Source organism: Phascolarctos cinereus, unplaced genomic scaffold (assembly GCF_003287225.1).
Source record: "Phascolarctos cinereus isolate Bilbo 61053 unplaced genomic scaffold, phaCin_HiC Scaffold_4;HRSCAF=312, whole genome shotgun sequence".
In the NCBI taxonomy this organism is placed as follows: Eukaryota; Metazoa; Chordata; class Mammalia; order Diprotodontia; family Phascolarctidae; genus Phascolarctos; species Phascolarctos cinereus.
Genome location: NW_027555847.1, coordinates 208,524,050 through 208,541,992, shown reverse-complemented (window position 1 = coordinate 208,541,992; position 17,943 = coordinate 208,524,050). Strand labels below are relative to the sequence as shown.

The 17,943-nt window shown below is 37.4% G+C and overlaps 1 protein-coding gene across 2 annotated transcripts in view; it reads right to left on the bottom strand.

The window, feature by feature from the left end:
* VPS35L (VPS35 endosomal protein sorting factor like) overlaps nt 1-17,943 on the bottom strand; it is a 112,180-nt gene that overhangs the window by 86,961 nt on the left and 7,276 nt on the right. For both annotated transcript variants that reach the window (XM_078152870.1, XM_020965262.2), the window contains exons 2-4: nt 11,328-11,530; nt 2,317-2,416; nt 1,568-1,735 (exon numbers count right to left, since the gene is read on the bottom strand). In XM_078152870.1, the coding sequence (XP_078008996.1) occupies nt 1,568-1,735; nt 2,317-2,416; nt 11,328-11,344 (285 nt within the window). In that variant the 5' untranslated portion in view covers nt 11,345-11,530. The remainder of the gene's footprint in view (nt 1-1,567; nt 1,736-2,316; nt 2,417-11,327; nt 11,531-17,943) is intronic.

The following is a 17,943-nucleotide window of genomic DNA, read 5'->3' as shown; positions in this document are numbered from 1 at the left end:
CTGTTTTCTCCAGAAGACTGCCTCCTTTATCATCTCTCTACTTCTACTTTCTTCTCTCTTCTAAATTCTCTTTGATCTGGTTCCCAACTTCATCATTCAACTGAAACTAATTTTTCCAAAATTACCTTTAGTCTTTTAATTGCCAATGATATACCCTTCTCTCTAAGTTTTCATAACACTGCTCTCTCCTGATTTTCCTCCTACTCTGCTCTCAGTCTCCTTCAATAGATCTTCATCCAGGTCACACCCTCAAACCATGGGTGTCCCTCAAGAATCTGTCCTTGGCCCTCTACTCTTTTTACTCTATGCTATCTTGATTAGTGATCTCATTCCCCCCCCCCCCCGTCCCATTCAATTATAATCTCCATACAGATAATTCTCAGACACAGATCCAGCCCTAACCTCTCTGCTGACCTCTTGTCTTACATCTCCAACTATCTGTTGAACACCTTCAACTGGGTGTCCCATAGACGTCTCAAACCTGACATGCCCCAAACAGGACTTATCTTTCTTCCAAAACCCTCCTCTCTTCTTAACTTTTCTATTACTGTTGAGGGTGCCACAATCTTCCCAGTCATACAGGCTTACAATCTAGGTGTTACTGACAATTCACTCTCTTGTAAGAGAAAGTAGCCCCATATCCAATTCGTTATGAAGTCCTGTTATTTCTACCTTCACAACACCTCTCCTATATATTCCCTTCCTTCCTCTGACACTGCTGCCACCCTGATTGAAGCCTTCATCCCTTTACATCCATACAATTTCAGTAACTTTCCAGTTGTCTCACAGCCTCAAGTTTCTCCTCTATTTAGAACATCCTCCCCTCTGCTGCAAAAGAGATTGTTCTAAAATTCGGCTCTGACTATATCTCTCTCCTATTCAGTAAACTCCTATCCTGTAAACCCCTGTTACCACCAGGATCAAATATAAAATCTTTTGATTTTAAAGCCCCTTCCTACCTGTTCCAATCTTCTTACACTGTAATAGTTTCCCTGTGCTCTACAATCCAGCAACAGTGACATGTTCTCTGAACAAGTCACTCTATCTCCTCACTTTGTGCCTTTTCACTGGCTGGCCATCCATCACACTATGAATGTTGGATACAAAAGTGAACATAACTCCACTGCAAATGGACAAAGAGATCAAAGAAAGAGGAAAAGGGTTCACTTTCTACAAAAGGTCTTTCCCAGGCCCCCTCAGTGCTAGTGCTTTCTCTCTGAGCTTACCTCCAATTTGCCTTCTCCCTACCTTGTATACACTCAGTTGTTCATATACTGTCTTCCCCATTTGACTATGAGCTCCTGGAGGGAAGGGATTGTGTTTTACCTTTCTCTGTATCCCAAGCACTTAGCATAGTGTCAGGTACATTGCAGGTACTTAATAACTGCTTGCTGACTTGCTTGTTGAATTTACATGGCGATTTAAGGTTTATAAAAGCACTTTCTCTGATTTGATACATGGTATTAAGGCAATAATTACTTTTTTCATATAAAAGTATTTCCTAAAAATGGAGAAATGACAACATAAAAGAACTCCTTCCTTGATTAAAAAAAGAACATTCCATTACCATATTAGATGTGGTAGTCACTGGATCTGCTGTTGCCGCAAACATGGAGAGTGGATCAGTACCATCAAGAACACTGCTCAAGGGGTCCACCATTGAGCTGGAGGAAGAAGAAGAAGTAGAAGAAGTACTTCCTTTCCTCCCCATTTTCTTGGTCTTTGATTCTGTGACCTATGGGAAAATTTTAAAGAGATTTTAATATTCTTCCTAATCAAACAACAAAATGACTTTAGAATTTTGTCTTATGAATAGATGACTCAGTTGTACTAGCTTATTTATTCTAAGTCTGACACTGTTTTCGTTAATAATGAACACCCTGCCCAGAGTATACTACAGCAGCTACTTCCTTCACAGTCATCTCATATTATGATCATATTCTCACAGATATTTTTAAAGTAATATGTCCATATGGGACAAACAATGGTAAGTGAGGTTCCCTTTTGAAGACAGCTACAGAAAAAGTTCCTTACTTGGGACAAGGCCTTAACCATGATCTTTCTTTTCTAACTGGAGAAAGCAAGAAGAAACTAGATTCATCCTACCTCCACTCCTGCAATAAATCAAATGTTCAGGTTAATTCTACTAATATGAAAGGAAATAATAGTTATCAGCAACATAGGCAACAAAATAAAAGTAAAAGAACACAGAAATGCCAGTGACATGACCAACTCCCAGTTATAAACAGGAAAAGATAAAGGAAGATAGTAACCAGTAATTTCAGTCAATGAGAATATCATGCATAACAAACTTACAGTTATAGGTTTCAGTGGATGATAATCTCCAAAGTCCAAGGGTACAGCCTCTAAGCTACATGATTCAAATTCAGTTTTATAGTTTCTCTGCCTTGAATGCCTGTTAAATACATGTATGCATAAACGAAGCAGTGAATAAAAGCCCATGTGAAAAAACACTTCTTGATGAGCTAATTAGAATCACAAGATATTACACCTGGACGAGACCTTAAAGGTCATCTATCTCAATCCCCTCATTTTACAAATAAGGAAAGTGAGGCCAGAAGAGAAATGTCCTCTTCATGACCCAAAAGCTGATTATTAGCTTGTCTAAAATAGTACTGACCTTACAGGGTTTTTAGCTCTCTACCCTAAAGTATCAAATGACCTTATTCCTATGAATTTTCCATTTACCAAAAATAGTTTAAAGAAAGATGAGCAGCAAATGAATTCCTTACAATAGCACAAATTAGGTAACATCCCTAAATTAAAAAAAAAAAGATAGTTTATTTTTTTTAAACTATAGCAGGTTTCTAAGAATAGAAAGGTACTCTTCTGGGCTTAACTGTAAAACAAAAAGCTCTTTTGTGGAGAATTTTCACAATATCAAACATTGTATTTAATAGTGATTAAAAGATAAACTCCTAAGTAACTTATAAGATGCAAAAACATATAACCACAACCTCAAATTTTTCCATAAGCACTTTTATTTTTGAATCTGATTCATTCTTTTAATAAGGCAGCACAGTGTAGTAGAGAGAATGCTGGACTTGGAGCACAGAAGTCAGAGATTCAAAAATCACTTCCAATACTTAGTAACAACAGGCAAGTCACTTAACCTCTATGTACCTCATGCCATTCTCTAAGACTCCACGATGAAAATGGAGGAAACACACAGAACCTGTACGTATTTACTTTCTTTAACAATAAGAAAAGGCATAAGATTAAAAAGTAATGCAGGTTAAATACTCAGAAATATTTTGTCAAAATAATGAAAGCAGTTCACTCTAACAGTCCTAAAGCAACCAGGGTTTGATTTCTACTTCTTTTCCCCCCCGAGTGTTTCTTAAAAGTATTTTATTTTTTCCAATTACATATAAAGACAATTTTAACATTCATTTTTTAAAACTGAATTCCAAATTTTTCTCCCTCCCCCTCCCTAAAATAAATAAGCAATTTGATATGCATTATATATGTACAATCATGTAAAACATTTCCATATGATTCATGCTGTAAAAGAAGCAGACCAAAAGGAAACACACACACACACACACACACACACACACACACACACACACACACACACACATAAAGTGAAATTAGTATACTTAGATCTGCATTCAGACTCCATCAGTTCTTTCTCTGAATGTGGACAGGATTTTCCATCATGATGCCTTTGGAACTGTCTTGGATGATTGTATTGTTGAGAAGAGCTAAGTCAATCATAGCTGATTATGGCATAATGTTGCTGTTACTGTGTACAGTGTTCTCCTGGTTCTGCTCACTTCACTTTGCAGCAGTGCATGTAAGTCTTTACAGGTTTTTCTAAAATCCACCTGCTCATCATTTCTTATAGCACAATTCTTTAGCCATTCCCCAATTGATCAGCATCTCCTCAATTTCCAATTCTTTGCAACCACAAAAAGAGCTGCTATAAATATTTTTGTGCATTTTTTTTTAACTTTTTTAATTTCCTTTCCCTTTTTTATGATCTTTTCGGGATACAGACCTAGTAGTGGTATTGCTGGATCAGAAGGTATGCACAGTTTGACTACCCTTCGGACATAGTTCTATATTGCTTTCCAGAATGGCTGGATCAGTCCACAACTTCATCAAGCACCCATTAGTATCCTAATTTTCCCACATCCTCTCCAAGTTTTATCATTTTTCTTTCCTGTCTGTCATATTAGCCAATCTGGTAGGTGTGAGATAGTGCCTCAGAGTTGTTTTAATTTGCATTTCTCTAATCAATAGTGATTTAGAACATTTTTTCATATGACTATTGATAGCTTTGATTTCTTCATTTGAAAACTGCCTGTTCATATCCTTTGACCATTTTTGATTTCTACTTCTTGACAATAAAGCTATTAAACTGTCTTCCTTTTTCATTGGGAACATAGACATACACATACATTCACTCCTAGCTCCTACTCAGTGGATTTATACTCTGAAGGGAACAAGTAAAAATAAAATAAGTGACTCACAACAGGGAAATCTTAATGTGTTATTTTTGAACTTCTCTCCTACCAACTCAATAGCCTTCTTTAAAATCAGAAACTATTATATACTTGCTTAATGGCTAAATGTCAAAACAAGTATAAATCTGTACATAAATTTAAAATCTAACTATAGTCACAGAATCACCAGGCCTGTAAAGACTTACATGCACTGATGCAAAGTGAAGTGAGCAGAACCAGAAGAACATTGTACACAGTAACACCAACATTGTGCCATGATCAGCTATGATTGACTTAGCTCTTCTCAGCAATACAATGATCCAGGGCAGTTCCAAAGGAATCATGATGGAAAATGCTATCTACATTCAGAGAAAGGTGGTATGGATCCTTGACAGAATCCTTGACCGTATTGACTTTCAGCTAACATCTAAACCAACAAAGAAGTCTATTTCTTTTCATCTAAGTACAGAAGAGAAGCAAAATCTTCAGCCATAAGCTCCAGCATTTCACAACTGGAGATTCCTGAAACACCTCAAGCCAGGGAAAAAGAATAAAACCCAACAGGCATACCAAAATGTCCTTTTTGCTTTCTTAATCTCTAATTTATTGTTTTCCCCCTAAATCTGTAGCCCTTTGAATGTTATTGTGGTCCATTCTCCTCTCCCTTCAATCTACCATCTTTTTCACTAGTTCATTCATCAGCTTTTGTATGAAACACTTATACCCAAATTCTTTGACAGGTCATAGTCATCATTGTGTCCTTCATCATTTCATAGAGATTATACTATTTATTTTCCTGAATGAAATGGGGCATAGAATAATCCCTTTACATAGCACATTTAGATGTTATTTCTAAAGACATTTAATAGGAAAAGAAAGGGAAGGTCACTAGTATAGGGAACTCCCTCCTGAGGAAACTCTGTCTACCAATTCTTTACAACTTTAAAATGAAGAGAAGGTGCCAACCCAGCACTGGTCAAAGGAACAGAAGAGTGCTAAAACACTTTTGAATCACTTTAAGAACAAGCTAGAAAGAAAGTGACAGGGAAAAAAAAAGAGCAAATATGAGAACCTGAGTGCCAAAAACCCATGCACTCTGGTTAATTTATCAGAGTGCATTTGCTTGACCTGGAACTCAAACTAGAAAATGAGAACTTGCAGGCACCAGAGCTAGGTTGGGTAACAGAGTGCAAGGGAGAAGAAAATGCCAAAAATAGAATGTAATTCAGTAGAAGAGAGACAGTGTGATGTGACAGATTGACTAGTGGACTTTGAGTAAGAAGATCTGGGTTCAAATCCCACCTCAAAGACTTACTAGCTGTGTGACCCTGTACTAAACTTCTGGGTCTCAGTTTCTTCATGTGCAAAATGAGGATTAAAAATAGTGCCTACCCTTTCATGTTGGTATAGATAAGGAAGCGAATTGCCTATGGCACTAAGAGATCAAGTGATTAGCCAGAGTCACAGCTATTAACTCAAAAGTAGTACTGGAACCCAGGTCTTCCTGGTTCCCCGGCTAGGTTCTCTATCCATAAGGTCACACTGCCTCTAAGAGGATTAAATGAGATAATACAGATGTAAAATGCTATATAAATGTGAGCTAGTATTTGGTAGTCATTATACAGCACACATTATTATACTTTGGAAAACATCGATTCACTGATTATTGTGCCTTTAGAATTTTTTTTTTTACAGATGATAAAATAATCCCCAAGGTTAGGGAAATACACTGAAAACAATAAACTGATGGCTCAGCATATTGCTCCACACAAAATTGGAGTTTTTAAAGTTTCATATTGGCCAATCAATTCAACAATTCAATGAAACATCCACTGACAAGTTTTCCCCAAAGGCTGACTTTTGATTACTTTTTAATTACTGAATGTATTCTTTGTTATTTCATCAGTGCAGAGAACTCCTGGTGAGGAGCATCCTCTAGCAATGCAGAATGTGCCCTTCGATGTGATTTCTCTAGTGTCAGAGAGTTCCCAAAGATCACTGAGAGATGAAGGAGTTTGCCCCCAGAGTCATATAGAAAATGTGTGACCAAAGGGGCACTTGAACCAAGGTCTTTCTTGACTCTAACTCTGAAGACAGTTCTCCACCTAAAACCCCAAGCTAAAGCACTGAACTATATACACTATTCAGTCAGCAATTTGTGAAGTAGACTGTATAAAAGCAGAAAGGCATGTCTGACTTAAAGCTGAATTTGTGTTCTTTCCTCCCTCATATATTTTGTTCTACAATCATCAACATCTGTGTAAACATTATATTAAAACAGCAGTACTGTATGGTGAGTGATTTTACACATAATCTGTGGTCCAAAATGAAACACAACTACTTTGCATCAGGAAAAAAAGAGCAATCTTCTAAATGTATCCAAGAGGAGGCTACAACTTTCCCAAATCACTGTTGCCTTCTCTTGGATACATTTTTTCCAACAAGTCTTTAAAATTCTGTGTCCTCCTGAAAGTTGTAAAAGCTAAGTTTCTTCTTTTTAAAAAAAAAAGCCAATATAAAAATAAAAGAGAATGATTTCAGAAAAGCCTGGACTTATATGAACCGACTGAACAATGAAGTGAACAGAAGCAGAAGAACATTGTACACGGTAACAGCAATATTGTACAATGAACAACATGAGTGACTTAGCTATTCTCAGCAATATAATGATTTAAGAAAATCCCAGAGGACACATGATAAAAAAAAAATGCTTATCCACCTCCAGAGAAAGAATTGATAGAGACTGAATACAGACCAAGGCACACTATTTTTCACTTTCTTTCTTTTTTTTTTTTTGGTTGGAGTTTCCTTCCATAAAATGACTAAAATGGAAATGTTTTACATGATTGCACATGTATAACCTATATTAGACTGCTTACCATCTCAGGGAGGAAGGAAGGGAGAGAATTTGGAACTAAAAAAATTTTTTAAAGTAAATGTTAAAAATTGTTTTTACACGAATTAGGAAAAAATAATTTTTTAAAAAAAAGCTAAGATCAAACTTCCAAAAGTATTTTACAAAATATTACTTTTCTGAGAAAGATTTTTCAGAAGTGGAATATAGCTGGTTGTGTTTGCCTCATTTCTCCTATGAGAAATACATTGTTCTTGAATTGTACACTATAGCTTTCACTATTAGCTGTCATGTCTTCCCTTGTTTTCTCAGTTTCGCTCTACTAATGTAGTATTTCTACTGCTGAAAATATAAACATTTCTTATTATTGCAGAGGTTAACTTGCTTTTCATAAGTTTAAACAGCTCTCTCTATGGGGTAGCTGAATATATAAAAGTTTGCATGGATGCTAGGCAGCTGATAAAAGAAAAAGAAATGCCACTACATCTTACCTATCAATGTCTCTTGTGTTAAAAACCTGGCTTCCTATTTTAAATTGCTGTTTTTATAAGAAACTATGGATGCACAGGCTCTATCATGGTTTATTCTTATTTCCTCAAAATTGCGTTATTTAAATCTACTAACACACACTAATAGTTAGTAGAAAAATATCTCAAGTGACCTTTTCCTTAGACAAACCTTTTTATCCATCCCTCCTACTGTTACTGTTGAGATTTGTTGGGTTTTTGTGGACTATTTTAAAAATAGCCACATAACACTGCCCATAAGAATTTAGTCTTTCTCTCTCTTTTTTAAAGTAGGTGGGGGCAGAAGTGGGAAAGAGAAAAAAAAATGTTGGTAACTGAAAAGTATATATAAGGAACTGATGTTTGAGCAGAGCTTTGAAGGAAGCTCAAATGCTAAGGCAGTGAGGAAGTACATTTTAAATAAGAGAAAGGCTGTGCAAAAACATGTAGATGGAACACTATGTTTAAGAAACAATAAGGCAGCCAGTTCAGCTACCTTAGAGTGAGTAAAAGTGAGTAGTCTGTAAACCTGGAATAAATGCTGGAACCAGATTGTGAAGGGCATTAAATGCCAAGTGGGTTTATACTGGATCTTAGAGGTAATCAGGAGCAACTGGAGTTTACTGAGCAGGGAGTGACATAGTAAAACCAGTGCTTTAGGAATAACTATAAATAAATATAAAGCTATATTTACTTGTAAAATTAATATAAAATAAATATGAATAACAATAAAATAATTCTCTTGTTAAAAAATACATACACATTTCTGTGTATGCATATATATAAAAAACTTTTTTTAGAGTCTGATCTTTCTATAATTCTCCCTGATTTATCTGAGCTAATGATTTGACCACAGAAAAGTTTTGGTAACAATGGATGAGAATTTCACCTGTGATTTAGATAGTACTCAGGGTACATCTGCTCTTGCTATTATGCAAGCATTTACATAACATGTTAAGGTTTGCAAAGCATTTTACATTTGATTGTCACAACAATCCTGTGAGGCAGGTGCTATTACTATACTCATTTTGCAATAAGGAAACTGAGGTAAACAGAAGTTAAGTGACTTGCCTAGGGTCACACCGCTAGTAAGTATCTGAGGCATGATTCAAACTCAGGTCTTCCTAACTCCAAGTCCACCTCTCTAGATGGTGTGCCAATGACAGACAAAAATATGTCAAAGGGTATAGTTTGGTTAAAAAAAAATAGGGAGAAAATATTCCAGATCAGAAATCTCCTTACCCACATGTCATTGCATATGACAAACACTGGAATGGGCTACTTAACCCAAGCAAAGGGTCACAGGAATTTTTAACCCAAAGCACCCCAAGAGCTAACAAAGGTCAGAAAAACTACCTCTTGGCTTCTGATTGGAAGAAAAGAGCCACTCCCTAAAAAAAAAATCATAGTGCCATTACTAATTGGTACTTGTTTCCCTACCCCAAGGAGAACAAATCAACAAGCATTTATTTAGTGCTTACTGTGTGCCAAGCAATCAATCAACATTTATTAAGTGCCTACTCTGTGACAGGCACAGGGCTAAGAACCTAAGCTCTTTGAGGGATGGGGCTATCACTGGTTTATTTTTTTTTCTCCTTCTCCCCAGTTGCCAACACAGTGCCTGGCACATAGTAGGTGTTCAGGTGATGACAAAAGGAACATCCCAAACCCTCATGGGTGTCCCCAGGCCAAGCCCTACCTAGCCCTCTGTGGGCTTGATAGAATGTTTCAGTGGAGTCATAGTTCATTGATTCATGGTACCCAAAAAGTGATGATACATGTATCAATGCCAAACTATTCTTTTCATTTTTCTCCTTCTGCATGGTTTTGGTTAAGATGTAGAAGATATGGTTGAATGCCATGCAACTGGTAGGCATAGCTAATGTGCTAGACAAAAAAATGAGGATCCAGAAAGAACTTTACAGACTGAGTTAGATTAAAACAAAGGAGATAAAATTAATTGGAGATAAATACCATCATTTAAAATGAAGACAGGGGTTTTAGTTAATTACAAGTTACATGTAAATCAACTATAGATATGAGTATTAAAAAAAATCCTAATACAATTTTACATTCCAGTAACAAAAGTACAGTAATGTATATTACATAAGGATAATAATATTTTCACTGGAAAGTCTACATTAAGGGCACAGTATTCAATTTCATTTACAATTTTTTTTTTTGGCTAGGCAATGGGGTTAAGTGACTTGCCCAGGGTCAAAAACAGCTAGTAAATGTTATATGTCTGAGACCGGATGAACTCAGGTCCTCCTGCCTCCTGGGCCTATCCTCTATCCACTGCGCCACCCAGCTGCCCCTCATTTACAACATTTTAAGAGGGACATTGACAAACTGGATTATGTCCAAAGTAGGGTGAAGATGGTGAGCATAATAAAAACCAAAACACATGAGGAAATATTGAAGATTTTAGGCTGAAGAAAACATGAAAACTTGCCTTCAACTATTTGAAGGACTATAACATGGAAGAGGGATTGGTCTCGTTTTGTTTAGCCCTGGAAGGCCAAACTAGCTTAAAAAGTCACAAGATGGGTGATTTTAAAGCAACGACGAGCAAAAATAAACAAATTAGCAAAAAAAAACCATAAAAAACCCTAATTCTCTAATAACCAGGATGTCTAAAAACAGAATAGGTTGTCCTTTTGTGTAGTTCTAGTCTATTAGAAATGTGTTCTTGGCAACCTATAAAGCCTATTAAAAAATGGTTTAACGTTTGTTTCTCCAAGAAATTAGGCACTCGACTAGAATATCTCTAAAACCGCTCCAATTCAAAAATTGAAAGGAAGCACTGAGTAGTGGAAAGAATCTTGAATCTAGAGCCCAGTCCTGAGTGTGAATGCGTCCTCAGTACCTTACTCCCTGGGTCCTTACATTCCGTGGTTCTGGTGCATTGTGAAGGGGTATCCTCCTAGTTGGGAATGTAATAGGGTAGGGTCACCAAAAAAAAAAAGGGGAGCTAGCCCTGGCAACCCAGAGGCTCCGATCCAAGAAGCCTTGCCCCAAAGTGTCCCTCCGGACAAGGAAGAACAGGGGTCAGCGTATATGACAGAAGGAAAAATGGTTCGATTTGGAGGAGGGAGGCCTGGGCGCCAAACCTAACTCAGGCTCTAGCTAGCTGTGAGTCCTTGATCCAGTCACTAAGCCTCCACGGGCCTCACTTTCCTCATCTGTAAAAGGGGGCGTTAATCTTTTCAGGTTTCTTCCAGAACGAAGCCTCGGAGGACACCGAGGGGGTGGGCGTGGGGGCGGGGATGAGAGTAGTGGGCACAATAGAGGGGTGGGGGGGACTCTGTCGTGGCGGCCGCAAAGCGGGAGAGGGAGAGGAAGGGTTCCCCCTCCCACAGTGGCCGCCCTCGCCCCAGCCCAGCCTTCGCCGGGCCCAGCAACTTAAGACGCCCCCCTACACCTGCAGAACGAGAGGGTGACCCGTTCACTCCAGCCTCCCGACAGCTCAGCCCAGGTGGGTTTCCAGCTTACCACGGAAAGGCAGCCATCTTCCCCCGTCACGAGACCGTCTCCGCCCCGCGCTGCCGCGGCCGTTTAACGCCCTTCTGCCGCCATCTTTGTGAAGGGCGGAGACACCAAGGGGCGCGTCTGAAGCACACCATGCGTTCCGGGAGGGTGTCTGCGCCCTCTGGAGGACAGGAAAGGGATCCCCAGAAGAAAAATGCGCAGAGAGCCTGAAAGGAGGAAAACGGAGCCGAGAGTTCAAATTATTGGCGTCCTGCAAGAATTCTTTTTTTTTTCCAGTTTTCAACATTTATTTCCATAAGATTTTGAGTTTTTAATTTTCTCCCCCTCCCTCTAATCTTCCCTTCCCAAGATGGCGTGCAATCTTATAGAGGCTCTACTTATACATTCATATTAAGCATATTTTCCCATTAGTCATTACGTAAAAAGACAATTAGAAATAATGGGAGAAACCAGGAGAATGAAGCAATAAAACAAAATTGTCAACAAAGGAAAAGGAGAGCAAATAGTATGCTTCCATCTGCATTTCAGACCCATAGTTCTTTCTCCGGATGTGGATAGCTTTTTCCATCCTGAGTCTTTTGGAGTTGGCTTAGATTCTTACATTGCTGTGAAGAGCTAAGTCTGTCAAAGTCAGTCATCTCAGACTGGCTGTTACTGCATACAATGTTCTCCTGGTTCTGCTCATTTCACTCTGTATCAGTTCATATAAGTCTTTCCAGATTTTTCTAAGTCTGCCTGCTCACCATTTCTTATAGCATTTCTCCAATTGATGGACATCCCCCCAATTTCCAATTCTTTGCCACCACAGAAAGAGCTGCTATAAATGCTTTGGTACATGTGGATCCTTTACCCAATTTTATGATCTCTCTGAGATACAGACCTAGAAATGGTATTGCTGAGTCAAAGGGTATGCACAATTTTTTAGCCCTTTGGGCATAGTTCCAAATTGCTCTCCAGAATGGTTGGATCAGTTCACAACTCCACCAACAAAGCATTAGTGTTCCAGTTTTCCCACATCTTTTCCAACATTTATCATTGTCCTATTTTATCATGTCAGCCAATCTGATAGGAGTGATATGGTACCTCAGAGTTGTTTTGATTTGCATTGCTCTAATCAATGATGATTTACAGCATTTTTTCATATGACTATAGATGGCTTTAATTTCTTCCTCTGAAAACTGCCTGTTCATATCTTTTGATCATTTATCAGTTGGGGAATGACTTGTATTCCTACAGCTCTGACTCAGTTCTCTATATACTTTAGAAATGAGGCCTTTATCAGAAACACTGATTGTAAAAATTCTTTCTCAGCTTTCTACTTCCCTCCTAATCTTGGATGTATTGGCTTTGTGCAAAAACCTTCCAATTCAATGTAATGAAAACTATCTATTTTGCATTTTATAATGTTCTCTTTTTTTTTTGGTCATAAATTCTTCCCTTATCCATAGATCTCAAAGGTAAACTATTCCTTGCTCTCCTAGCTTGCTTATAGTATCAGTCTTTATATCTAAATCATGTACCCATTTTGACTTTATCTTGGTATAGGGTGTAAGATGTTGGTCTATGCCCAGTTTCTGCCATACTATTTTCAAGTTTTCCCTGCAGTTTTTGTTAAATAGTGATTAATTATCCCAGAAGCTGGAGTCTTTGGATTTTACCAAATAGTAGATTAATATAGTCATTGACTGTTGTGAATTGCATACCTAACCTAGTCCACTGATCCACCACTCTGTTTCTTAGCCAGTACAAAGTAGTTTTGATGATTGCTGCTTTATAATACAATTAAGATCTGTTACAGCTAGGCCACCTTCCCTTGTATTTCTTTTCATTAGTTCCCTTGATATTCTGGATCTTTTGTTCTTCCAGATGAATTTTGTTATCATTTTTTCTAGCTCTATAAAATAATTTTCTGGTAGATTGATTGGTATGGCACTGAATAAGTAAATTAATTTAGGTAGAATTGTCATTTTTATTATATTAGCTCAGCCTACCCATGAGCAACTGATATTTTTCCAGTTATTTAGATCTGACTTTATTTGTGTGAAAAGTGTTTTGTAATTGTGTTCACATAGTTCCTGGTTTTGTTTTGGCAGGTAGATTCCCAAATATTTTATAATGTCTACAGTAATTTCAAATGGAATTTCTCTATCTCTTACTGTTGAGCTTTGTTAGTGATATGTAGAAATGCTGATGATTTGTGTGGGTTTATTTTATATCCTGCAACTTTGCTAAAGTTGTTCATTATTTCAATTAGTTCATTAGTTGATTCTCTAGGATTCTCTAAGTAACATATCATCTATAAAGAGTAATAGCTTTGTTTCTTCTTTGCCTATTCTAATTCCTTCAATTTCTTTTTCTTCTCTTATTGCTAAAGCTAACATTTCTAGTACAATATTGAATAACAGTGGTGATAATGGACATCCTTGTTTCACCCTCGATCTTATAGGAAATGCTTCTAGCTTATCCCCATTACATATAATGCTTGCTGATGGTTTTAAATAGATGGCTACCTATTGTTTTAAGCAAGACTCCATTTATTCCTATGCTCTTTAGTATTTTAATAGGAATGGATGTTGTATTTTGTCAAAAGCTTTTTCTGCATCTATTGAGATAATCATATGATTTCTGTTAGTTTTGTTGTTAATATAATCAATTATGCTGATAGTTTTCCTAATATTGAACCAGTCCTGCATTCCTGCTATAAATCCGACTTGATTATAGTGTATTATCCTCAAGATTAGTTGCTGTAATTGCTTTGCTAATATTTTATTATAAATTTTTGCATCTATATTCATTAGGGGAAATTGGTCTATAATTTTCTTTCTCTGTTTTGGCTCTTCCTGGTTTAGGTATCAGCACCATATTTGTAACATAAAAGGAATTTGATAGGACTCATTCTTCACCTATTTTCCCAAATAGTTTATGTAGTATTGGAATTAATCATTCTTTAAATGTTTGATAGAATTCACTTGTAAATCCTGGAGATTTTTTCTTAAGGAATTCATTGAGGGCTTGTTCAATTTCTTTTTCTGAAATGGGGTTATGTAAGTATTTTGTTTCCTCATCCCTTAATCTGGGCAATTTATATTTTTGTAAATATGCATCCATTTCACTAAGATTGTCAAATTTATTGACATAGTTGGGCAAAATAGCTCCTAATTATTGTTGTAATTTTTCCTCTTCATTGGTAGTGAATTCACTCTTTTCATTTTTGATGTTGGTAATTTGGTAAGTTGGTAATTCTTTCTTTTTTTTAAAATTAAATTAACCAAAGGTTTACCTATTTTATTGGTTTTTTTTTTTTCATAAAGCCAGCTCTTAGTTTTATTTAATAGTTCAATAGCTTTCTTAATTTCAATTTTATTACTCTCTCCTTTGGTTTTCAGAATTTCTAATTTGGTATTTAACTGGGGAATTTTGAATTTGTTCTTTTTCTAGCTTTTTTAGTTGCATACCCAATTTGTTGATCTCTTCTTTCTCTATTTTATTCATGTAAGCATTGAGAGATATACAACTTCCCATAAGAACCACTTTTGCTGCATCCCATAAGTTTTGGTATGTTGTCTCATCATTGTCATTCTCTTGGATAAAGTTATTGATTGTTTCTATGATTTGTTGTTTGACTCATTCATTCTTTAGGATTAGATTATTTAGTTTCCAATTAATTTTTAGACTATCTTTCCATGGTCCTTTATTACATGTAATTTTTATTGCATCATGATCTGAAAAGGGTGCATTTAATATTTCTGCCTTTCTGCATTGGATTGTGAGAATTTTTATGCCCTAGTACATGGTCAATTTTTGTGTAGGTGCCTGCAGGGATTCTTGTAGAAGTGATGGCGGTGCGACTGGTACCTGAAAGAAGCAGCCATGGAATCCAGGAGATGGAGATAAGGAGCAAGAGCATTCTAGGCAGAAGAGACAAACCAGTGAAAATGTCCAGAGTTAGGAGATGGAGTGTCATGTTTGATGAACAGCAAGGAGGCCAGTGCTATTGGACTGTAGTTGTTCAGTCCTGTCTGACTCTTCATGACCTCATTTGGGGTTTTCTTGGCAAAGATACTGGAGTAGTTTTGCCATTTCTTTCTCCAGCTCATTTTACAGATGAGGAAACTGAGGCAAACAGGGTTAAATGACTTGCTCAGGGGCATAAGCTAAGAAGTGTCTGAGACTGTATTTGAACTCAGGTCTTCCTGATTCCAGGCTCAGAGCTTGATCCACTGAACCACCTAACTGCCCTGGATTGTAGAGTGAGTTGGTCTTAACAAGGAGAAGGGTCACTTCATTATCAGAAACTGGAGAAAAGGAGAGAGTAGGGGTTGATGTCAAGAGAGTTCAGATGAAGAAGAGAAGGAAAGAAGAGGAGGCTCCTGATGAATATTCTGTTTTCTTGGTAAGATAAGAATTAGGGTCCTTAGGTGAGAGCATGGGGGAAAGGACAGGAATGGGATGCTTGAATTGAAAAGAGAATATTTGGAATAGCTTCTATAAGGAGTGAGATAAGGAATAAATTAGGGAGAGAAAAAAGGATTGCTTTGCTTCAATGAAGGTCCATTTGAAGTTAGATAACAAAAATTCATAGTATACTTATTTAGCTTAGTTGTGTGATTTTTTCAAGCACCACACAGTTCTTGGAATGATAGCAAATCAATGTTCATACAGTTAGATGGATTCAGAACTGGTTGATGGCTGTATTCAAAGAGTGGGTGTTGATGTTCCAGTGTCCAAATGGCTAGAGCTACAGTGGAGTACCCTAGGGATCTATCAGTGCTTCGCCTCCTTCTGTTTAGCATTTTTATCATTGATTTGGATAAAGGCACAGGTGATTTATTCATCAAATTTGTGGATGACACCAAAGGGATGGATAGTTAGAATCCAAAAGGAACTTGACAGGCTAGAATATTGGCCTAAATCTCATAAGATAAAATTCAGTAAGAATAGATATAGTCTTAAACTTGGGCACAACAAAAAAACAAAAAAAACTCCCACAACATAACAAGTTGAAGATTAAGAAAGCATGGTTAGACAGCAGTTGTTTTGAATAAGACTGGGAATGTAGTTCATAACAGGGAGATTAGAAGCTTGTTAATGTCATCTGAAAAGGGTAGAGTGGTGAACTACTAGGCAAAAATGGGTGAAGGCTAGATGTTGTCATGTAGAAGATAAGTTCTATGATTGATTATGACAGGGAGGGGGGGATGTAACCCCTCTTACCACCCTCTAGTTGGTTGATCTCACATTCCTTGGGGTCACAGTATGGTGCTCCAGGAGGGCTACATTGGAGCCTACTAGACTGAATGATCTCAAAAATCCCTGCCAACCCTAAACCTGTGATCCTCTCATTCCTCCCTTCATCACTCAGTGAAATAAATATTCAAAAATAAAAGTAGTTCTGCAAAACCAGCCAACACATTGACTACATCTGTCAGTAATATGCAGCATTACACGATCATAGTTCCTCTTTCTCATCTCTTTTCCAAGGCCAAGATTGGTCACTATAATTATACAGCATCTTTCATTTTATTGGTCTTTTTAGGGGGGTAGGGGTGGAGTGTGTCATTGATGTAGTCATTAGTTTTCATTAGCCATTAGTTCTCCATTTTGCATCTGCTGCCCTGCTTGGTTTCAACTCCACAGAATGAGATGCGCTCCCTTCCCTTTCTCTCCCCTCCTCTTTTCCTACTTCCTTTTGCATCTTCCCCTTTAGACTGTAAGCTCCTTAACTGCAAGGACTGTCTTTCTTTTTATTAATTGTATCCCCAGAGCTTAGCACAGTACCTGTACATAGTAGGCACTTAATAAAAGTTTATTGGACTGGATTAGTTCTTTACTGGTAGTCACTGTCTTTAATGGATAATGGAGTCATTACTATGGTCATTGGTTCTTTGTTGTTGTTGAGTTGTTTCAGTCATGTCCAACTCTTCATGACCCCATTTGGGGTTTTCTTGGCCAAAATACTGGAGTGTTTTTGCCATTTCTGTCTCCAGCTCATTTTACAGATGAGGAAACTGAGGCAAGCAGAGTTAAGTGACTTGCCCAGGGTCATACAGCTAATAAGTGTCTCAGACCAAATTTTAATTCAGGAAGATAATCTTCCTGACTCTAGACCTGGCACTCTGTCCACTGCACCACCTAGCTGCCCCATTGTTTCTTTACTGATTAACTAATGTTAATAGGATTTTACTGAGCCAGTCTCTAACCTGAGAATGAACAATCAGCAGGCCAGAGACAAAGTGCCAGTAATCAGGTAGCCATTTAATTAATTAGTTTCATTATGAAGAACAGATTTGCAAATCCAGAATTCTCCTGTTCAGAATTCCACCTTGCTGAAGTGAAGACAGAGATTACATACATAAATCGAAAGTGGGAAGTGAGGGGGGAAGGTGGATTACAAACAATCATTTCCAGGGCCACAACAAACCCACAAATGGAAGACAATACAATTCTGTAGTCCTGTGGGAGCAATATTGCTCAAGTCCTTGGGAGTCATTACTTAGTGGGTCATAGGATGAGAGTTCTGTGATGGTAACAGGTTCTACAGTCTTTGATTTGCTTCTCTTCAGGTAGGCAGGCAGAAGGATGCCAGGGATTGTGAGCCTTGTAAAGTTTGGATGGATCA